Here is a 23,289-nt window from a genome sequence, read left to right on the forward strand (position 1 = left end):
TTTTGTAAGGCGGTTCTACGTGCTTGCGCCCAATAAGCTTCTCCCTTTTGCGCATGCGCATTCAGTGTTTATGTAGCCGGTGAGCTTCTGAGCTAGTACTTACCGATGGCCAGAGTTGGGGTCCGTTACTCAAAAAAGTAAAGAGTTACCCGTTACTAGTTACTTTTGAAAAAAGTAGTGCCTTACACTACTTGATTACTCCATGGAAATAGTAACGAAGTTACACTACTCGTTACTGCATAGTGCTCCGCGGAGCTGTGCTCCAGTATATCCTTCCGCGGAGCACTGCGCATGCGCAGATCTGCGTGTATCAAGACTTTTTTTTTTTTAACAGATTGAAAAGAAAACACGTCTTTTAAAATGTTTTATAACCATTCGGATTTACTTCACGTGCTAATACACCGTCCCCTGGACCACTGGAAGGAGGATTTTGTCCACTTACGTAGTCCGGCTCTGATTGACTTCCAGCTAAGCTTCGAGCTAAGCTACTACGATGCTAACAGCTGGGTACCAGAGACACAGGCATTTATGAGCTTGTCTAACTTTGTCAATGATAGAGAAAGGGCGTGGGTCCCTAATCTTCGGAGTATTCATTTAAAAGGGGCATTTACAGTAGGAGGGAGTGCAGTGTTGTCAGTGGGGCACAAATTTATATAAGGCAACCAAGTTTACTTTGACGGTTCCATCAGCCCTGACCCGGAAGAGATAGTGAGCAGTTGCTCGTATGGTCACCGTTCCATCGACTGGTGGTAATAAAAAAAAAACTCTGCTTAAATAATAATATTTTGGTTGCTCTATTTGCAGTCATTGTAAAAGTAACGATCGTAGTGTTTCATTTGTAACGCTAGTTTAACTACCAATCTAGAAGGAGTAGTGCCGTTACACTACTCGTTCCCATCAAAAGTAATTTAACTACTTGTAACGCTCGTTACTTGTCGTTACATACCCAACTCTGCCGATGGCGAGTCTGACATAATGAAACTGTAACTGTTTCGGAAAACAAGCTTTATGTATGAGCGAGGCCGATCGCAGAAACTGTAAACAGAGCCGTGCACGCCCGGAGAAGAGGAGATCGCGCTCGCACGCTTCCGCGTTTCCTGGGAGAAGCAGGAGAGCCGGGCGGATGGTCTGGCGCATGCGCGTTGTTCAAAAAGTGAGTAACAGACGTTTGGCTTCGTCTTTTCGAGAAAATCCTGTATTAGACCTTTAACACTCATGAGCAATTCTGAGACATCAATTAACCTCACGCTGCTGTTCAGTTGCTTCACTTCCTCAAAGATGTCATTTTTTTGTGTGTTTGCAAAGTCATAGCAAAAAAAAGAAGAGCCACCAACTATTGGGCAACTGTGTGAATGTCGTGTACTGTGTTTAGGATGCTGAACATGTAAACAGACTCGATAAGTAAAACCTCGATCACCAAGAGATTCTATAGAGGGAGGACATTCAGAGAAAAACAGTTTCCTACATCCTGTCTAATTTATCTCGATACCTTCAGGTAACTTTTTTTTTTTTATCACCACCAATGAAGTCAAAGCTTCACGTTTCGTCTTTCATTGCTTCAGCCATCAGGCTGCTGAATCTTCAGAGGCAGACGGGTGGGAGATGAGCTTTAGTGTCTTGTAACGTCAATATTCTGTTTGCACTTTGTGTCCCTGTGTCTGCCTCCGCTGAATTAAAGTGACCGGACTGGAATTAATACAGTATAATACTTTTAATTTTATTGTGATTCCTGTCTGATAATAAAATGCTGCTTTTTGGCTTCATCACAGCGTTTTGTTCTGTTGCAAATTGGCAGAAGCAAAGCATGGAAGGTTTTTTTGTTTTTTTTTAATCCCACTCTACAGCCAATGTTAAGGTTCAGACAGAGAGATAGAGAAATATCAGTGGTTCCAGCGACACGTAGAATTCAGTCTTATAATGCGTTGCATAAACGTTGTTTCCGGTCAGGGCGAACATGACGTCCACAGCTCGGGTTAAAAGAAGGAAACTTGACTCAGTGCGGCGTCATCCTTATCTTTGCTGATTCAGAGTAGCGAGCGACATCAAAGCAGCATCCCACTCTCTTACAAGTAGCAAAGAATTAAGTATCCAAAAAAAAAAAAAAAAAGGAAGAAGAGAAAGGAGAAGAAAATCTTTGAATAAATTTTCCAGCTGGTCAGTCAGACATAACAATGTCTGCTCTTGGGCTCCGCAGTAAATCACTTTGGACCTCGGCTTAAAATGTGTCCTCACTGTCGTGGCTGAGGATGTTTTGTTTATCTTCTTCTTGAAACTAAAGGCTAAAAAACAGAATATTTAACTGCTGCCAGTGGATGAAGAATTGATATTAGAGCCTAGAGGCAAATTCTTTGCCAATCAAAGATTGGGAAGATCCAAACATTTCAAACATTCAATGTTCAATTATGTTAGCTTGCATAAAGGTTGTGAAATAACACAGTAAAGGTGGCTCAATGTGCGGATTTGCGGTTTAAAATATGCAGTTTTGTGTCAGGTAGTAAGATGGGTTCAAGGCCAATATAACTTTAAATGAAAGTGACATTCAGAGTCACCTTGCTGAAGAAAGAAAAGTTCCAGAGGTGTATTATCTCCACTTCTTCTGCTCCTGTGAAGGTTTTGCACAACAACATATTGCAGATAAATCAGTGGCACAGCTGGCGTGCAGAGGCGAGCTCCACCTTAGGCTGATGGCAATCCGGCACAGATTTGGTCATAAAGCAAAGTTACAGACAAACTCAGACTTTATCACGACAGCGAAGCACAATGAGAAGCCAAGCAGTCGTTAATGTTATTACAGTTCATCCTGAGGGAAACTGTTTTACATTTCTTGGCGATTCATCAGAGGTGTCAGACTATATTAAAATTTCAAGAGCCAGGGCGTCGGCATGGCTGAAAAGTTATCAAATGTCCCCACTGAGCCGATGAGGACTCTGATACAGGACTCCAGGACTCCTGCATGGTCTCTTTCATTAGTACCCACAAAGAGTTCACTTCAATGAAAGTATTCAGAGCAGTTATAAGGACTTGGCCACACAACACATGTAAAATATCTGCAAAGTGGAGGATAGTAGCATGTTTACGACTGTGATACTGAAGCTGCCTTTTTTTTCTTTTTTTTTTTTTAGAAGAAAGGTAACAAATGTCTCCTCGACAGCTGGCTGATGTCGGTCTCATCTCTCACCTCAGGCTAAGCTCTCAGTCTGATGCCCAAAGCACACTTGTCTTCCACCCACATTTAGGGGAAAAAAAAAGGAAAAGAAAGAAAATCTATTTCCGTGGTCTTGTCTCTGACACGCCGGTAAACCTGCAGCAACTAAAAATGGCAGAAGCCTGTGTGACTCCAGTCTGACCCCGCTGCCTCCTCTCTCCTCCATCACCGCACCACGGGATGAGTCGAGATTTAAGGCGGCCAGGAGTAAAAACTAATTTACTCCAGCTGGAGGCAGCAGCTGCGTGTCTACGTGCATATTTTCCAGCTCTGTATCTTTCATTCACAGTACATGATGCACATGCTTTGCCACTGAAATCTTTTTTTTTCCCCCTGACTAGAGCAGGTTTCTACAATCCACAGCTTCTTATTCGGGCTGTAGTAGCTCCGTCACTGTGAGAATTATGTGTTAATAGATTAAAAAAAAAAAAAAATTAAATCCGGTTTGCACATTTTTCAAAAAAATTCCTACCTTGCAACTCAAGTTCGGTAAATGTAAGATTTAATACTTTGCTGTAATAAAGTATAATGTTAAGAAAGTATGCACCACATCCATGTTGAGTTTTCAACTGTTCCTCTTGGTGAACTAAAGCTGTTATAACAGCGATTACGACTTGAAAATGGTTTACAAAAAAATAAGCTGAAACAGCTCAATTGGCAAAATCAAAATGCAACATGATACAAATTATAATCTGTTATCTTGACAGCTGAAGGTTCAAAGTGTTCCTAGACAAATTTCAATTTGTGGACTGTATGCAAAAACAGCTCTGGTGATCATAAAGGTAACAGATCCCCATTCTATACGTATGTGGTATAAAATCTAAATTCCTCAATACTTACAGTACTGCTGTATTCTCTGGGATGGCCAAGGTCACGTCGATATATGGACAGCAGATAAAGGAAACACAATAAGAAGAGACGTGCACACAGATTCAAGAAGATGAGCTGCAGCAGAGTGTCATGGTGTTGGTTAAATGAAGTCAAGTGTTTGGGTCCTGCGCGTGAAGACAGAGCCGATCAGACAGTTTGCCGTCCAGAAATACAGCGATCAATAAGTCTATTTCCAGCTGTCGCAGAAGGATCCAGCTGTTCTGGATTACCCTCTTTTCAAAATTTGATTGCAGCTTCACGCTAGCTGCAGCTCCGAAATAACTCGCCGCCTCTGGTTTCACTTCAAGAATCTGTTTAATGCGGAGGTTAAAGGCAAAGTTGAAAATGTATGATGTCCAAGCACAATTTATACCAGACTGAGCATACATATTATCTGACCTTCAACCCCCTCTGATAGCCAGTTATTTTCCTCTGTGAGGAGACTCGTGATTATAGGTTGCAATCAAAGCAATGCGATGCAGGGAAAAACGCAGAGAACGGCATGGTCAGCTGTGTGTCCTTGACTAAAATAGATATGCCACCAGATGGAGAAGAAAAGAGACACGGTACGGGGAAAAAAAAGAGACAAAATGGCACAGATAAGGTGCCGACGAAAGGGAGGAGAACATTCATGCAAGATAAGGCTGCCACAAAAAGAGCAGGAAGGTGAGGAGATGTTTATTAACGCAGGGTCAAAAGATGTCAAACATCTTTCATTTTCTCCATGTGCACATTCACATCCATCCATTCACACAGCACAATGAGAAGGTCACCAAACAATCTGGTCATGATCGTGATTCATATGTATGATACGATGAACTTTAAGATCTAAATATACATACAATATCCAGAAAAAACTATGCATACCTACTGTATTTCTTGCATCAGTGTTTTTTATTATAAAAGCTGATCAATGGAAAATTTGTTCATATTATCAATCATGAAAATGATCAACACTTTTGAAAAAAAGATTAAATCTAAAATTTGTCTTTTTTTTCCAAAAGTAAAACAAACACATAATGTGGAACATGCATTTGCAGCTTTTACAATTTACAAAATTATTCATTAGCGCAGATCCACGAGGCTCAGCTGTACTGCTCATCCCACACATGCATGGTCCCGACAAACATGGCATCATTTAAAGAGAAATAATCAAGTTTTCAGATGTTATGACATTTATTGTGAAGAATCATTTCATAGCTTTTTTTAGTGGAATAAGCAGTGTATCTGGCACCAACTGTGATTAAACTTCCACACTTATGATCAACAAAATGTTGGCAGTGCTGTAGTTGAACACTTCAAGCTTTTATTAACAAAACAGCATGATCACTTTTATTTCCCAACACTGAGGGAATACATGTTCACAGGTACAGTAATGCAGTGTAAAAGACTCCGACTATCAGGTGTGTTTTTGACCAGCTTTCCTCCAGCAGACCTGCAGATCTAAAAATAATATTCTCTGCTGTACGGACCTCTCAGTCCTGTGAGACAGAGCAGGGATTTTCAGCTTTGTGAATAAACTTAACTGGACTCAAGCTGAATTGGAAAGAAGCTTCAATGTCAGCCCTTCAGAGGGTGTGTGTGTGTCAGTTTTGAGGCAGGGGGTTATGTGGGCATGTGTGCGTCTCTCCGTCTCTGTGGAGCTTCAGCCTTCATCTTGAAGTCTTCCCAGTAGGCGGGGTCTTCGTCTGTCAGAGGCGACGCCGAGGCGACGAGCTGGCTGAACGACAGCAGGGTGAACGTGGCGGGAGGAGGAAGTGACGAGGGAAGGACCTCAGAGGGAGAGAGGACACCTTTTAAAAGACGTGATTGACGAAGTAGGCCATTTTTTTTCCCTACCTGGGTTTCTAACAAATGTGGGACTGGGCTATGCGACTTATTCAACAGGCCTCAGCTGCGTACCCTGGACCTGATGTTTGGATTTCGACCATCCAGCTCATTGTCATCGGGCAGCTGTGGATCAGCCTGCACCAAGGTTGTCGGTTTGATCAACTATCTCGACTAACAGTGTTAAAGACTCTGAGATGGCCAACGCTGTGAAAAAGACTGTAAAGCCAAGTCCAGTGTTTGTCACGAATACAGCGTGTGGCTACACCGGTTCAAAGAAATAATGGCCGGGAGCAGAGTCGCGGTGTTAGACTAGCTAGTGTCTTTATGATTTAGTGACAAACTTTCTTTTACATCCCCTGTTGCTGGTCGATGTTAAAACCAGACAAGAAGCTGCGTCGGACCGTTTATGAGTCTGATTTTAACATCAATTGTGACCAGCAGCAGCAGGAAATGCTAAAGGAAGTCGGTCACCAGTTAACAAGGAAACCAGTTAATTCGAAACACCTTATTGACCGTTGTATCAGAGATTTTAGCAAGGGGAAAAAAAAAAAAACCATGAAATGCTCCCTCAAAGGACACGTAACAGCATGTGGACGCTCTTATCTGGGGATGACGTGCAAACTAAAGCACAATGCAGTGTTTGTCAGAAAAATCGCTTTAAAATCTGGGTCAACAAACACCTTACACCACCACAAAACTCAGCACCTGACAGGAGCAGTGTCAGAGAATAATTGACTGACTCCTGCACCAATGAGGGTGATATCTGCATTATTCTAATAGAGACAGCGAGACGTTCATCAAGGAACCAGTCTTTAGAACGGCTCTTTTATATTATAGCCACTTTTATATTTCTGTATTAGTATCCAAAAAAGGTTCACTGGTAAGATTTCTGATGGAGATCACCACTCATTTCTGTTTTAATCCACGTATGGATGAAGCAGGAGGAGCCTGGTTGCAGGCACACGGTCCACTACAGGACCTGACAAGGATTCACACCAGTACATTTACTAAGATGTTATTATTGAGTGGCCGTCCGCTCCGGCGGTCAACGCATAAAGAGGTTAATGGCAGCCTGCGCTGCTCGATAAATGATATAACATTAATCCACCATAAGGAGGGCTTTAACATTAGCAAGTTTGACTCACAGAGCAAAGCAAGTTCACACTCTTCCTCACAAGGTCTCGGCAAAGGACGGCATGTAAAGTAAACTGATGTTTTTCAACGTGGGTAACATAACAGCAGGGAGGATCTGGGGCTCAGGTTGACGTCTTTTGAGTCTTAAGGAAAAGACTGAACTAACATTAATTTCATTAAAACACTCTCTACAGCTGATAGGAGTTCGATGTGTCATCAGTCCTCTAGTTATGGTTTTACTGCCTCTGTAAAGAGTTCAGTATTTAAAAAGATATTATTGTAGAGAAGCACATGATTTGTCTTGCAAGAGTCTGGAAGTGGGATCCAAGCTCATCCTCCCAGACAAAAGATAAGATGATATACTGCTGACAAGCGCCCCTCCTTCTCAACAACAATTCACAAAACACAATAAACCCATCAGAAAAACGGCTCCTGGAAGATGTGAAACATTCTTTAAGTGGTCTGTCCTTACTGTGCAGCCTGGTGTGTCTGCTGGTCCGAGTGCAACGGCGACATGGTGGTCCACATCCAGCAAACTCTCCTACGTAATCACACACACACACACACACATATATATTTACGCTTAAACTGCATCACACTCACATCGTCAACTTTGGGCCATGATAAAGTTGCCAAAGTTTATCCATCGAAAAATGTCTTTCTTGCAATAATGCTGCTTGTGACCCAACAATTAATGCTTTAAACTGTTGAAACTGTTCGGACCCTTCACATACAGGGAAACATTTCAGTCGTTGTAGTCCTGCAGTTCATGCTGTATGTTGTCCAGAAAGTGTATCAAAAGTGTATCGATGCCAACATAAAAGCTGCATGCAGGTGAATTTCAGCCGGCTGCAGGGTTTTTGGAGAAGAAAAATCAATGAACCGCCAGTGTCACATTTACCAGTTTGTTAAATTTCACACACAAAATCATGAAGCTGTAAATTTTGAAGCATTAAAGACAAAGGGTAGGACGATAAACCGACAGCCACAGTACCGTATTCACATAAAATGAAATGAAAGTGTGAAAGTATCAAAATCACAGGTGTGTGTGTGTGTGTGTGTTGTCTCATTGTTTGAGAGGTTCAGATAGTTCCATCCATACCACGATCGAGTTTTCTTACAGCCACACAGTATTTCATTCACCATATGTTTTTAATGTGAACGATTAAACCAAAGCTGAGACACCAGTTTCAGGTCAACATCAGAGTGCCCGGGGCCTCTGGAGATGCTCTGGATTGCTGGTTTCGGTCCCCAGCCACGCCGCCCTTCATACTTTTCGCCCATACATAAACATCCTGTACAGTGTTGTTACTTCACCGGCGTCCTCAGATCGATACAAGCCCATTTGTCTCTGGTGTGAAAACACCGACGCTAAAACCGCATTAGTCCTCCACATCCCTGAGGGGGACGGATAAAAGAGTGGATAGGAAAAGGAATGGCTTTTCAAACCGATGGTAACCTTTTAGCGGTCACTTGTTAATCCCTCCGCCACCATGCACAGAGGAGCGAGTGAAGGGAGGAGGAGGAGGAGGGGGGGAGGAAACGTACAGGAGCGAGAGAGAGGAAACAAAACAAGAGAGCGGGTTTGGCGATGAACGAATACGAGGAGTGAGGTGGGATATTGGAAAATGGGTCAAGGTAGGGAGTGAAATTGAGGGGAAATAAAGACCGGCTGAAAAGCATCAAATGGGAAATGGAGAGGGAGAGGAGTGGCAGCAGCAAGACGCCGAGCCTGCTCTTGTGGTGGTGTGAGGGAGGCTGGAGGGGCTCTCCAAAGCCCCCAACTGCAATCGCTCGTGTGCGTTTTTCTGTGAGACCACCTGTGATTCACTCCCCAGACGCTCCCAAAGGGCCATCCACTAAGAAAAGGAGCTGAGAGGATTCACAGCAGAGCACTCAGGCCCTTTGAACCATCTCAACCATTTCACAGATTTCCCAAATAACTTATATAAAAAAAAAAATCATTCACCCAAATTCTGAACAGCATTAAAAAGTTAATTGGTTTAGCTGAAATTTAAAAGTTATTATCGACCCAAGGATTTTAATGGGGAAGTATTTTAAGTCTGTATGAACGGCTATATGAATAAAGCTCGAGTCTGTCTGGCCAAAGATCACTTAAAATCCAAATCGGTTCGAGCTTTTTGCATCTTAAACACGTTAAAACACAAGTGTCCCAACGGGGTACATTTGAACATTTTAACAGTTAACCTACTGAAACCTGAACCCATCTGGATTTTTAAGTGATGTTGGACGGCAGGTTTTGCAGCACCTCACAAGTTCTGATCTCAGCCAGACTCACCTCAAATATCCAGTCGTCTTCTTGCTCCTCATCCAGATGCATCTTGGTGTGACGCAGCACCCTGCCCGGGCCGAGCGGCTCAGGCGACAGGTGGAACTCCACCCTCTGCAGGTTGAAGCCCAGGCCTGTGCCGACGGCTTTGATGAAGCTCTCCTTCAGGGCCTTGAGGGAAAAGGAGCACAAGTTGGATGCAGAGGATCGTCACAGGAACAAAACAAAAAAAAAGAAATAAAAGAGATCTTTGTCTGTGTGTGTGTATTTTTCACTCTGCAGCTCTGATGTGCGTGTTTAACAGTATGCACCTAAAAGAAAGACTTTAAGTCTGTGTGACTGTCTGTGTCCAGCCAAAACCAAACCCCACTCGACAGCCAATAAGCCACAATAACACTATTACAAGACTAATCGCTATGGCAACCATCGAGCTCTGCCATTAGTCAACAGTGTGGTGGTGATATCAGAGCTTGACGTCTCAGTGCCACCCTCTCAATCTCACAACATCTTTACTTAGCTCCGCTGTTGCTTTGGCTGACCATCTGCGTATGTGTCTGTGTGTGTGTGTGTGTGTGTGTGTGTGTGTGTGCGCCTGCAAGAAGAGGGAGAGAGAGAGAGAGAGAGAGAGAGAGAGAGAGAGAGGACAAAAACAATGCAAGGAAAACAAGGAAAGGACTATTGTGCAACAAGGACGTGTCGAGACAGAGGAGGACGGACTGTGAGAAAAACGTGACTTGAGGAGAGTTGACACACACACACACACAAATGTGAAAAATGCACAAATATGTGTTTGTCTCAAAGGACATCAGCATTGTTCATTTCGCCCTACGCGTCCTTCCCATATACACACACACAAACACACAAACACACACCACAAACACAAACACCACCCGTGGGGGCCCAGGAGCAATGCAATGTGATGACAGGGTAGTACGGTTGCCATGGTTACCCAGTGGCGGTAGAACGCAGCGAGCTGCAGGAGCTCCGAGCCGGCCGATTGGATGATCCTCCACTCGTACGCTGTAAACTGACGAGTCATGATGCGGAAAAACTCCGGCACGGAGCTGCTACCTGGAAGGAGGGAAGGTGGACGGAGGAGAGGAAGAAGGTGTGAGGACCAAAGAAATACACACAACAGAGGTGGAGGGAAGCACACTGAGATTTTGAGTTCCATCGAAAGATAGATCTATACGCTCTATCAATTATTCAGACTCAGTGTGGAGTGTGTATTCACTAAAACATTTCATAAAATTGCCTATTTGAATATAATGGTAAAAAAAAATACACACACAGAAGCAGCCCAGGGCTTGACCACTTTATATTTATATGAAGCAACATTGACCTCTAGTGGTTGATCTGAAGAATTACATTAAAGGGGTTTTCTCCAGTTCTTTGATACTAGAGGCGCCTCTAAAAAGTCACTCTCTCCTCCTGTTCCCTCAAATAAATCTGAACTTTATAGAAGTTTCACTGTTTGAATTCAATTATGGTGAACGCTGTACTTCAGCTACTTCAGCTGTATAGAAGGTTTTGAGGTGTGTTTGCATGCGATGTGCATGCATGCATGGCAATTGTGAGATATAAAAATTGTTCACTATTGATTAATAAAAAGTGATCAAAATAATACAGCAGCCACAGAGTTTTGCACTTGAAAACCATCCATTGATGCAGAGCTGCACTTTAACTCAAATCCTGGAAGTTTTTTTTTTTTTTTTTTTTTGTACTCAACACAAGAAACTGCTAATTAGCAGTGAAAGTTGTTATGGAGCACATTCCTTTGTATCTGTAAAAGCACCAGGGTATCTACAGATATCTATATAAAGGTTTGGCTTTCAGGCTTCTTTAAAAACTAATGCCTTTGATGCAGCACACAGATTGCCAAATAGTTCACAGCTAGCTCCATTTACTGACAATGAACAGATTTTATATATATATATATATATATATATATATATATATATATATATATATATGTAAAAAAGGCACAGAGAAGTCACGTGGAGCACTAAAAAAGGATCAAGAAGTCAGAGCTGACTACTGCTGACCACTGCTCTGGATTCAGACATACCATCAAAAACAGAGATATAAAGAAAAGTACTGGTTTAATCATCGATGCATCAAATATTAAGCTTTCCCTCGTAATATCTAAGATGTATAAACATATTTTTTATACTTTGAGTACCCAGATCCCGCTATAAGGCTGTGTAATGATTCCCAATATTTACCTGGCATTGTGCATTTCATGATGTCCACTCCAACCTGCACTCCTTGATCTGCAGCGAGCACAGCATAGTCACCTTGGTGAGAAATGTTGAAACTCCAGGCCCGACTTGAATCAGAGCTGACCTGCACAAAGAATCATACTATATCAAAAAGTTATCAGGCGTGATGACTTAAAACAGGAGAAAAGCAGCTCCACTGACAACTCTTGACTGACTCTCCTCTTTGTAATGTGCACCATTACACAAACAGCCATGTGACATGAAGATCAAAAGTCTCATGGGAGTAACAGCCCAGTTTGACCTCTTGAAAATCAACAGTGTCCTGATTTACAAGCAGAAGTGGAAAGGGTACTTTTCCAAGTACAGTTACGTTGGTTAAATTGTACTTGATTACAAAGTTTGGTTTAGGGCTCCCAGGTTGTCTCAGCAGATCATCTCATCTACATGCTTGCTTTAAATACTGGCAGTACTTCCGAATGCAAACTGGGCAGTTGGTGGAACACACACTGGCAACCTGTCAGCAGTGGGTTTCAAACCAGCAAATTTTTGGTTGCAAGCTTGCTTCGAGATTAGAAGCACAACTAGTGTAAACAAACAAAACAAAAAACAAAAACCAAAAAAAAAAAAAAGTGAAGATATGAAGTACTTTCTTTAAAAGGAAAGCACTACTACAAAAAAGCCCATAATGGTAAAGAAGTGTTAAAATAATAAACGAAATGTTTGCAAAATGCAGATGAAAAAGTTTTAACAATAAATCAGAATATGGGTATCAGTTCAGATTAAATACTGCTTGTTTTTCCAATGGAGATTTGTTGTGCGAATAAAAAGATATACGGCTTTGTTTTCTATCAGAGGAGACCTTCAGTGGTGCAGCCAGGAAAGGTTTCCCTCTGGGAGATCGCTCCAGTCTTATTTCCGACCAGGGGATTCCCATCTTCTCACAGATGAACTTCCTGAGCAGCAGCCGGCCAGCCTGAGAGGACCACACAGAGGTTAACGCGCTCTGTAGGGTAAAAAGTTTAACTTTAAAGACGGACCCACCATGGCTGACTTGGCATCCTTGGTAAACACAAACTGTCCGATCCTGTCCTTCTCCTCGCGCTGGATGCAGCGAGCAGCAAACAGCCAGTCGAACCTGCTCGGGGTCCAGGAGGACCCGCAGCGGAAAGCCCAGCGGACGGAGCCCATCTCCTCTCCTCCGTCCTGCGGGGTCATCAGGACCTCGCGACCCCACCAGGCTGCTCGCGGGCGGTCAGTCAGGTGGCGTTACGGCGTGCATGTCGTGTCACAGACATTCACGTTCAGAGCGGGTCATAAATAAAGTTAGATAAACACGAGGAAATTCATGACTTGGTTCACAGAGACGCAGTGGCACATTTCCGGAAGAGCGTCAATGACGTCAGAAGTGGGCGCGGTGGAGGATTGACCAATAGGAGCAGTGCGAACAGTGCGCAACCAATGATGCCTTCAAGTATCCCCAGGAACGTTGTAAAAACAGGCTCAATATTTTGCCGTTGCAGTAAATACGAGTTGTGTGTTTAAAATCCAGTTAGATAGATGCATTTTGCAAGCAAACTAATGAAGCATATTGACTGAAAAGATCCACAATGAAAATATATGACAATAAACGGAATTACATCGGCACTTTGAAATTTGAATTTTTCAGATACCGAGGAAATCCTGAATGCGTCATTTAAATTGTATTCCTACGGTGTTGTTTTGGTTGTGAGTGTGCGTGCGTAAGGTAAGTTGTTTTCAATAAATGCCACAGAAAATGGCTTATAAGAAGGGCTAGCGCAACATTATATTTCAGTTTGTGATTATAAAACTATGTTATTTTATTATTGTCAAATAAATACACCCATATTGACGTTTTTCCCCTGAAAAAAACGTTGTGTTAAGTACAAATATTTGAGGACTGCTGAATGGTCTGGTTGCTTGGACAAGACGAGGCTTGTATTCAGTGTATTTTAGACTAACGGAGCATGCATGGTACATAGCTCTCAAAATGCACGTTCTCACATTAAACGGGATACAGTTTTCATATAATTATCAATTTAATTGTCTATTTAAATGGACACATACGGTACGTAGTGGGGATATAAATGTTTGATGTGTTGCAGTGGGGAAGGGAACCTCAGCAATATTTCACTAAAGAGGCATGCAACCATGTTCATTTTGCTCACCTAAATCCTCACTGAGGCGAGATGATAAATCATCTTTAACGTTAATATCATAAATACCCTAAATAATCACCTTCAGATGGTGATCAATATGCTGTATGATGATGTAGAAAGTGTGGTAATCCTCAATATCATCCCCACGTTTTCTGAAACTGCACGGATAAATTCACTAGTGGGTTTCAAGAGACATTACAAAAGGATGGTTAAAAGATGAGGAATGAGGGTTTTTTTTTTTTTTTTTTTTTTTTTCAAAATGCAAAAGTGCCATGAAATCAGAAAGACAGAGGACAGGGCAGTGCGGGTTGGAAGAGCAGGCAAACCTGGTGGAAATAGAAACCCGCAGTCACACACACCCACTAACCACCATCAGCTAACATGAGCAAGCTGGCATTGGAGAAACAGAACCCCATAGTGACTCCCTCACCCTATGTTGGTGTTTTTTTTAACCTAAACATATGTGTTGATGTTATTTTTATGGATATCTTTAGGGAAATTATTTGTCTTAATTGCACATATGAGGAACAGTTTAGCCACTGCACTGCCCAGGAAGCAGTTACTCAGGTACTGGTGGTAATCTGTCAGAGGTGGGGTTCAAAAAAGCAAACCAGTAGTCACACTACTTCTTTGACCACCGGTTCGAGCCACCATTACCCCACATGGAACACTCAATTAAAATAAAGCTTTCAGTGACTTACACAAAAGTCATGCATTCTTTTGCTGGGTTCACCAAGCACAGAGGTAATTGACTTCCAAAGATTAGAAAATCTGAGAGTTAAAGGTCTTGTCTAGGGACCCGCAGTGCTGAATTCTATCACATGTTCAGTTCTTTAACCTGTAGGCCACTACCTAAAATCTTTTACTCATGAGGTTGAGAATAGCTGTTTGTATTAAAAGCCCGTAAAGTGTTCCCCTTTGATTTCTTCAGTTTTCTGACAGAAATATTGGTTTGTTAATCATGTTTACACTATAAAAAAACAAAAACACACTTTCGGTTTTGTGTTATCTATGAAACTGAATGCGGTTTTCATCAGGCAAACAATAATAGTGACATTCCCTGCTTTCTGTTTTCCTCTGCAGGGCAGATGATTCAGCTCATCTCCATCATGTGGTGATTCTTCTTTACATGTATAAATAAACTCACTTGGCAGCAGCCGAGTCCAGGAAATCAAGACGGAAAAACCCCGCAAGTCTTGTTTTAAAGAGACTCCTCATTTATTCTCTCACAGGGCAAAAAATAGTGATCCCTCAGCTCAAAGTTGGAAAAAAAGAAACTTTTGATGATTTACTCCTCCAGATTACCTGGAGTGATCCCAGCAATCAAAACTGCTTCTTCTAGTTTTTCTTTCTTTATCTCCAAAGGCTCAGTTGTCCTTGCACTGAAGCAGGATCCAGCAAACAGCTGGGATTTGTTTCCCAGGTGGAAAACTTCAGAGACTGTCAAAGTCACGGAGGAATTTCTCACTAATGAAAACCGTTGTGCTTTTGAAGGAAATCTGCTCTGACAGACATGGACTAACCTTCACAACAGACATCCACACTCGACCCTCTCTGAATCCTGAGTGAAACTTTTACATTGACATTCATCTGTCACTCTTTACATCTTTAAATTTTTTTTTCTACCCCTGTATTTTTCCCAATTTTTTCCAACTGGTGGGCTCTCTCTGGACCTGTGAGAGTTTTTCTCCCTTCCTTGGTGCCAAGCTGGATTTCTTGCAGGTGAAACATCTGAAGAGGAAGAGGAAGAGCAACTACAGTGTCAGAGAAACGCAGGCTCTCATCCAGGAGATTCAAAAACGGAGAGACGTGTTGTTCTCCAGACAGCAGGTGCAGGTTTCTTCTGTCTTCTCTCCATCTAAGTTCATTAACTGTGACAGTCATATGATGAATAATGTACACATATGTGTCTTAAACTAAGGGAAGCAGTCTATAGCTGGTGTTATATAGTGCTGGTTGCTCTCTAAGTATGTACATGCAGCAGCGGTCAAGCTTTTTTTTTTCCAATGACTGATACAAACACACACCTGCTCTTCATTTACCTGCTCGCTCACTGTAAAAGTCCAGACGAAGCACTCGCTTTGTTCCATCCCTGCCTGCTGACCCGTGAATCAAGGTGGAAACATAAACGAGAAGCACAAACCACTTTTCCAGCTCCCTGCTCCTTCTGCGCCCAATTAGCAAGCATTTGCTTTCCTGTGTTTTGTAACTTTCAGGTCAATTTCTGATAAACTAAACACAGAAGAACAACTTGTTTCATATCAGTAAAAAACAAACACGATTCATTTGGAGTAAGGACTGGAATACATAAAGATCTGGGTGAGAAGCTTTGCCCATCCTTTCAAATATATTAATGCATCATGGTGGAGGAGTGGTTAGCACATGGCAATTGTGTTTTTTGCTGGTTTTTGTGTCTGCAACATCACAATTTCCCTTGTGGGATCACCAAGTTACCCCTTCCAGCAATTCTGATTAACATTAACAATAACTCCCAGTTCGAATCAGTGCTTGACAGCATTTCTGTGCAGTTTGCATGTTCTCATGAAGCAGGTTTTGCCAAAGTGCTCAGATTTCCAAAAACATTAACTTGAAGTCAATTATCTTTGCAAACTTGACCATAGGCATTATGTAATGTGTGTCAACCTGCTCCACAAGTACTCCCTCATTTAAAAGAGCAGCACACTGCCAGAACAAACCCATGAAAGGATTCTCAGCATGAAGCAGAGTAATTGTTGTACTGTGTTGTGATCTTCTGTCTCTGCGGTGAACAGAATACAGCCATTAATGAGCTGAAGAGGCAGGCATGGGAAGAAGTGGCCCAAGGTGTGAACGCGCTGGGAGAAGGTGAACTTCGTACTGCTGCTGAGGTTTCTGCTGTTTTTTTTATATTCAACCACTGATATCCACATATTCTCAAATTTTCAATATGCCATCCAGCTAACAGCAGTACCTCTCATACAGGTGAAGCGCCGTTACCTGGACTGGCGTTCACTGATGAAGAAGAAACAGCTGCAGGCTGAGCTGCTGCTCTCCTCTTTGGCCATGAAGACCGAGTACAATCCGTCCTCCCCTGAGCACGAGGCCGCCCCTCTGGGATCTGCTCCTGACCAGCTGCTCGACCTCTCAGCCTTCCCTAAGGACTACCACTGTGACTGGCCGGAGCTGGTGGCCCTCAGCGAGCCGGGGGGGCCGACCGGGGTGGGGCTGCCGGGAGTGAAGATGGAGAACGAGGTTAGACGAATACAGTGCACGACACAAAAACCTCTCATCTATGCCAACACAAGTCAGGTGTTAAATGCAAAACAGATAATGACAATGAAAACTTTGACGACGATAACACAGTGCAGGGTTAAGAATGGGAGGAGGAAAGTGAAACAGTGAGGATCAGAGTGGAGGGGGCAGAGACACAGGCGTTCAACTTTCCAAAGCAATGGAAGGTGGGAAATAGGGGTGCAAAAATGAGTACAGGCAGGGTGGACGGATGGACAAGAGTGTTAGGTATAATATAGGTATAATAGCAAGAATAAAAAGAAAATACATTCGGAACAAACTAACAGTAACAATATACTGTGAGTAGAGACAGTATATTAGACAGTATAGTTTAAAGCATCAGTTCTGTCAGTATGATCAGATACTATCATTGATGTTCTCGGATAAAGAAATAAGTATTAAAAGATATGCATCTAATACGACAGCAATATCAAGGCAATATTTGAAGTTTCAAGCTTTTTGCACATTTTGATTTTGGTAATTGTGGATTTGAGTTTAGGTAATAGGAAAACATCTGATTAAGTGAACATTCTATTTTTGAAGTATTGTGTTTTTTTCTAACCTGGCAAAAGCCATATTAACATGTACAGCAACGAATTGCTTCACATGTCAATCTGGAATTTCACTCGGCAAATCCGTTCGGGGAAGGAGGGACTTGCTGTAGAACTCTTTGCGTTCATTGGACGGAAGGACATCGTGCGCCCGCCTAACCACGTTTGGTTTCAGACAGTCACCGCAAAGAAAAAAATGACGTCGACAGCATGTGCCCAGCAAGTGAATATCAACAATCACGCCCACAGTGGATAGAAAGTGAGATTCGTGACAAGATGTTGAGTGACTTTTGCCGTTTATGTATCCGCATTAAGTGTGTACTGACAAACACTGTGCTAATTTTTGAAAAACCCCGCTTGACCAACGACAAATGTGTGGCGGACGGATTTTTTTTTTCAATTAAGATAACAAACAGTACAAACAAACATCAAACATTTAGACAGACACACATCATTCACACATGTCATTACATTCAAAATTATCAACTCTACCGCCAGGGGAGAAATTATTAAACAAAAATAACAACGTCGATAGGAAAATAGAAAAACAACAATAAGCAAAGGAAACACCAGACAAAGGATTTACTGATCCATCAGATCGGTGCAGAATTTCTCCATTAAAGCCAGAGTCTTTACAGCCTTTAAGTTTTCAATGTTATCAATGCATTTTATGTAAAGTTTTAGCTCTTCTAGAAAGTGGCTCCAGTTTGGTTTCTTCTCCGCCCATTTCATTTTGTGGATGTGGAATCTCCCCAGCATTATTATTAGCTGCATTAACAAGGTTGTTTCCTTTGGCGGACGGATTTGCAGAAATCGGCTGTCAGCTTAAAGGTGTAATACAGGATTTTCTATTGGCTTTGATTTCCGGGTGGATCATCTAAATAACTGGTGGGTCCGTTTGTCAATCATTCTGACGAGTTGGTTTTGTAAGGCCGTTCTACGTTCTTGCGCCCAATAAGCTTCTCCCTTTTGCGCATTCAGAGTGTTTATGTAGCCGGTGAGCTTCTGAGCTAGTACTTACCGATGGCGAGTCTGACATAATGAAACTGTAACTGTTTCGGAAAACAAGCTTTATGTATGAGCGAGGCCGATCGCAGAAACTGTAAACCGAGCCGTGCACGCCGGAGAAAAGGAGATCAGGCTCGCACGCTTCCGCGTTTCCTGGGAGAAGCAGGAGAGCCGGGCGGATGGTCTGGCGCATGCGCGTTGTTCAAAAAGTGAGTAACAGACGTTTGGCTTCATCTTTTCGAGAAAATCCTGTATTACACCTGTAACCTTGCCATCAAGCTGAATTCTCGCGGTATTTGTTCACAAACACCACGAGAATCCATCATGCACTGCTCGCGCTCATGCGCTCGGGCTCGATTTTTTGTCCTGCGGTCCAATCACGCGTCGTTTAGGGTCGTTTACATCCACTGTTTTCGCTAGTCGTGCTAATATTATTAGCAGTCCGTCACTTCCTGCTTTTGTCAAAGCTTCATGTCCCACCCTAAATGACGCGTGATTGGTCTGAAGGAAAACAAACCGAGCCCGAGCGCATAAGCGCGAGCTGTACAAGATGGATTCTCATGGTGTGTGTGAACAAATACCGCGAGAATTCAGCTTGCAGGCAAGGTTAGTTTTTTTTTTCATTTTTTCATGACTCATCAGCTGAAGTTATGAATAATAAGTAAAAAAACACTTGAAGGAAAAGTTTTTTCAATATGGCTGAATACATAACGTTTCAACGTTTGAATGAAGGTAGAGGAGGAAAACAAAGTTTCCATTGTATTAAAGTTTTTTGAGATTCATCCATATAAATCCCATCAGTACAGGTTTAGTTTGCGCCCTACCTGTCACACATGATTAAGTCTGTGCAGAAACCAATAATAAATGATGGCTCAGACCACCACAGCCTCAGAACAGGGATAACAGCCAGCCGGGCCACCAGTGACTCTCTGTCTGTCCCAATTTCGACGAGTTCCCTGTGTTAACTGACTCCTGAATCATGAGGTGCAGAAGGCCAGACTGGACTGGATCAGTAATGATGTGTTACATCGGTACAATGAATGTTTCTGACGCCACTCTGAAGCATCACTTATCAAGACAAACAAGATACATACTAAGTTAATTAAAAAAAAAAACATGTTTAAATGAAAAGTTCTATTATTCATTCAGCAAAACAGCAGTTCCTACTATAAGCGCATAATTTTTCTGTAACTTTGTATGTTAATTTGGGCAAAAATGATGATCTAAAAAGCTTTTCATGCTCTTCGACTGGGAACACACAAACACTGTTGATGCTGTGAGAAAACAAGCAGCATATACTGACATCCTTGCTAATGTGTTAATTAGCTTAATTAAAGGCCTCATTAGCAGTCATACATCACAGCAGTTGTGCAGCTCTTTATGAAGTCTAAGTGTCTCCTGTTAATCCTCTCTCTTGATTGAGCTCCGGTAGGTTCACGAGGTGAAGCCCAAATTAGATTAGAAGTATGATCGTAATTACAATTCAATTGAAAACTGACATTTAATGTGTTACTTTTATGAGATTAGATTAATTTTTTTTTTTTTTAATTCAGATCACGCTGTTCAGCCTTATTGTACAAGATAACAGCATTGCTCCTGGACTGAATGAAAGCCTGAAAATTAGCAGCTGAGAAAATCTGTACATCTGCATCTCAAAAGTTCAAACTTTCTCACATTTTTTTCTCTATTTTTGTGTCATAATTCCTGAGAAAACATGTTCTGCTACATAGTGGGTTCGAACTGTAGCTTCCCTTTGACAGTGTATCTGATTTCACTTCAGTGTGGAGTCTGCAACCCTACATTAAAATATATATAGCAAACCCAACATTTTGGTCAAAGTTTTATGTTTTGGGTTCAGCATTTTGTTACATTATTTCTTTTGTAGCTTCTTTTTTAATAACATTCCGGATCGTTGTTACATATTGGGCTCTAACACGCAACTTAGGAAATGTGATACATGGGGAGCAAACATACTGAGTTGGCTTCAAAGTCAATGCAGATGGGACTAAGGATGGGAAAGTATTGTGGAACTATGAATCCAGAAACAAACATTTGTGGGTTGCAATAGAAGAAGCCGTATTCGAAGACTCTTGTGAGTTGACGCTGTTTCTCTTCAGATGCAATTGGCCCTGCATTGGGACTTTCTGAGACACAGTCTGAGACAAATATTAAAAAGGAGAAAAGCTAAATCAAATAATATTCACAAGCTGCTATCAGATGGCTCTGAGCTATTTCCCATGATTCAGCTGAATTACCTCTTTCATCAGGGTTATTCTGGGCGACTCCACCCAAAGGCACATTAAACTGTGTTTTCCAAGAGAGCACAGTCGATTCTTATGGCAAGTAAACTGAAGTACAAGAGCAAAGTGAATGATGTGCAGCATTAATGATTCCTCTGTCCCCCTCCAGCTGGATGGGGATGTGGCAGATGGAGAGATGGACGAGGACGACATCCCCTCCCTCCTCAGCGACATTGAGTCGCGCGGTGAGGGGCAGGCCGGCGACGTCTATTCCCACAATGACCTGGGGATGCTCGGCTCCTCCAAGGATCCAACCTCCACCACCAGCGGCGGAGGCCCCATGCTTTCCCACGGGCTGGGAGGACTCGGCGATCATGGAATTCTGGTCGCGATGGAGAGGCAGCGGCTGGAAGTGGAAACGCAGCGTCTCGCTGTGGAAACCGAGCGGCTGGCGGTTGAGAAAGAGCGGCTGTCGGTTGAGAAGGAGCGACTTCGTCAGGTGGACGTGCAGAGAGAACAGCTGCAACTGGAGCGGGAGAGGCTGCAGGTGGAGCGAGAGAGGCTGAGGCTGCTGATGGTCAGCCAGTCGGAGCACGTCGACTCTTCCTTTGACCTGCCGCCGCAGCAAGGCCCGCCGTCTTCCTCCACTTCCACCTTATCACCTGCACAAGACGGACAGAGGGAAAAAGAAAAGGGAGGCGCAGGCTGGATGCTGGCGGTGGATCTGAATGCAGAGAAGCTGAATCTGGAGAGGGAGAGACTGCAGCTGGAGAAAGAGCGACTGCAGTTCTTCAAATTTGAGGCAGGTAGGCTTCAGATTGAGAGAGAACGTCTGCAGGTGGAAAAAGAGAGGATGCAGCTGCACAGTGATCACTGACCGGCCGGTACAGGTCTGAGGAAGGGAAGTGAGTGGATAGATCAGATGTTTGCTGCCTTTCTGGATGCTTTAAGCACTGCCAAGATGAGAGCATTTACACCAGCAGCTGATTCACCGTTTCCTTATTCTCATACACTGCAAACAAGGGTGGCCCAAATGATATGAAAACTAAATTAAAGAAAATTACTCTTAAAACTAGTGAAATTATCCATCCATGCAGCAAGTAAATCTGACTTAAAAAGAGATCTTGGTATAAGAATTTTAAATCAAGAAACACATTTCTCTATCTTAAATTCATCTTAAATCAAGCGGGATGAGACATTTTGACTGAAAACAAGAATAAAGAACTTGGTAAGATTTGGGATGTTTTCAGTTTTTGCAGTGTAGATCCAGCATGTAACATTTATTTAATTAAAAAAGGTATTTAGAGAAGATGTTATGGATGCTAATCAGTTAACGCCAACTTGACCAGTCTTGCATCTGGTTGATTTTTAAAAATTGGTCGATTGAAAAGTAAACATAATTTCCAACAGAAATTCAAAAGAATTGGAGTGAAGACAAACTGCGTCGTCCAGTGAGTCAGTACCATTAGAGTTATATACAATGACAGTGAAATGTTTGAACACACCTTCTCATTCAGTGGCTTTGTTTCATGACATTGTAGATTCTAACCTGAACCCTAACGCATCAGAATTATGAATGAACACATGGATTTATGGAGTAAACAAAGAAAAGTCTGAAATTACTGATAGCAAGTTTTATAAATTGGAGTCCTCAAAATAGCCACCCTTTACTTTTAATATAGCTTTACCCACTCTTGGCGTTTCTCAAAAATGGTTTTTCAGCAGTCTTGAAGGATTCTCCAGAGATGCTGAGCACTTCTCCCTTTTCCTTTCACTATTGTGGTCCATATCATCCCAAACCATCTGGATTGGGTTTAGGTCAGGTGACTTTTTATTTTATTTTATTTTATTTTATTCTATTTTATTTTATTTAACCTTTATTTATATCGGTGGGCCTCATTGAAACCCAGGGTCTCATTTTCAAAGGGGACCTGTCGGTAGCAGCATCACGAAGTTACAGCTAACAATGGTAAAATCCCTAAAAACGACTGACATAATACATTAAACATTAGAATACTGCAGGTCTTCAGAGCAGGAGAGAGGTAGTTTAGTGCATGTGCACACTGTATTAGATCCTCTCACCATCCGTTGTACCAATAATTTCAAGTCTCCAAGAGGAATGAAGGTGGACGACTTCACTTCCTGCTGAAGTGTGTTCCAGGTGGAAGGGGCAGAGCAGGAAAAGGCCTTTTTGTCCAGTTCGGTTCGGACTGAGGGGATGGTGAGTGTGATGCAGTCAGAGGGGGTCCGATAATAAATTTACAGATAAAAATGTACCAATGCGTAGTTCTCCGTGCAGACAGAGAAGCCCAGTTTACCATAGAGTACAGTGTGCAGTGATGTGTGAGAGGATGTAAAACCAGTTATGAATCTCAGGGCACCATGATACACAGCATCCAAGCGATGCAGGGAATGAGCAGAGGCATTCATATGCACAACATCACTGTCCAGGAGTGGCAAGAATGTGGCTGCAACAATGCATTTCCCAGCAC

General features: G+C 42.4%; 2 protein-coding genes across 2 annotated transcripts; one reads left to right on the forward strand and one right to left on the reverse strand.

Annotated features, from left to right (window-relative positions):
* Window positions 1–4,722: 4,722 nt before the first annotated feature.
* Window positions 4,723–12,938, reverse strand: aasdhppt (aminoadipate-semialdehyde dehydrogenase-phosphopantetheinyl transferase). The gene is made up of 7 exons (XM_030109435.1): window positions 12,593–12,938; window positions 12,411–12,524; window positions 11,555–11,675; window positions 10,279–10,400; window positions 9,339–9,500; window positions 7,512–7,580; window positions 4,723–5,848 (listed from the first exon to the last, which is right to left on the reverse strand). Exons 1-7 carry the CDS (start codon window positions 12,764–12,766, stop codon window positions 5,681–5,683), a joined length of 930 nt encoding a protein of 309 aa, XP_029965295.1. The 5' UTR covers window positions 12,767–12,938; the 3' UTR covers window positions 4,723–5,680.
* Window positions 12,939–15,300: 2,362 nt separating this feature from the next.
* Window positions 15,301–22,046, forward strand: msantd4 (Myb/SANT-like DNA-binding domain containing 4 with coiled-coils; the record flags this gene model as incomplete). Its single annotated transcript, XM_030108714.1, has 4 exons — window positions 15,301–15,558; window positions 16,500–16,595; window positions 16,690–16,959; window positions 20,967–22,046. Coding segments are annotated over 4 exons (1,332 nt in total), but the record flags the coding sequence as incomplete, so codon positions are not given.
* Window positions 22,047–23,289: the final 1,243 nt, after the last annotated feature.

Source organism: Salarias fasciatus, chromosome 14, assembly GCF_902148845.1.
Source record: "Salarias fasciatus chromosome 14, fSalaFa1.1, whole genome shotgun sequence".
In the NCBI taxonomy this organism is placed as follows: domain Eukaryota; kingdom Metazoa; phylum Chordata; class Actinopteri; order Blenniiformes; family Blenniidae; genus Salarias; species Salarias fasciatus.

Coding starts and splice junctions, on each gene's coding strand:
- aasdhppt (XM_030109435.1), bottom strand. CDS start 12,766: ATGACCCCGCAGGACGGAGGAGAGGAGATGGGCTCCGTCCGCTGGGCT. Junction 12,525..12,592: donor AGGATGCCAAGTCAGCCATG/GTGGGTCCGTCT, acceptor TGGTCCTCTCAG/GCTGGCCGGCTGCTGCTCAG. Junction 9,501..10,278: donor CTGCGTTCTACCGCCACTGG/GTAACCATGGCA, acceptor TTTTCCCTCAAG/GCCCTGAAGGAGAGCTTCAT.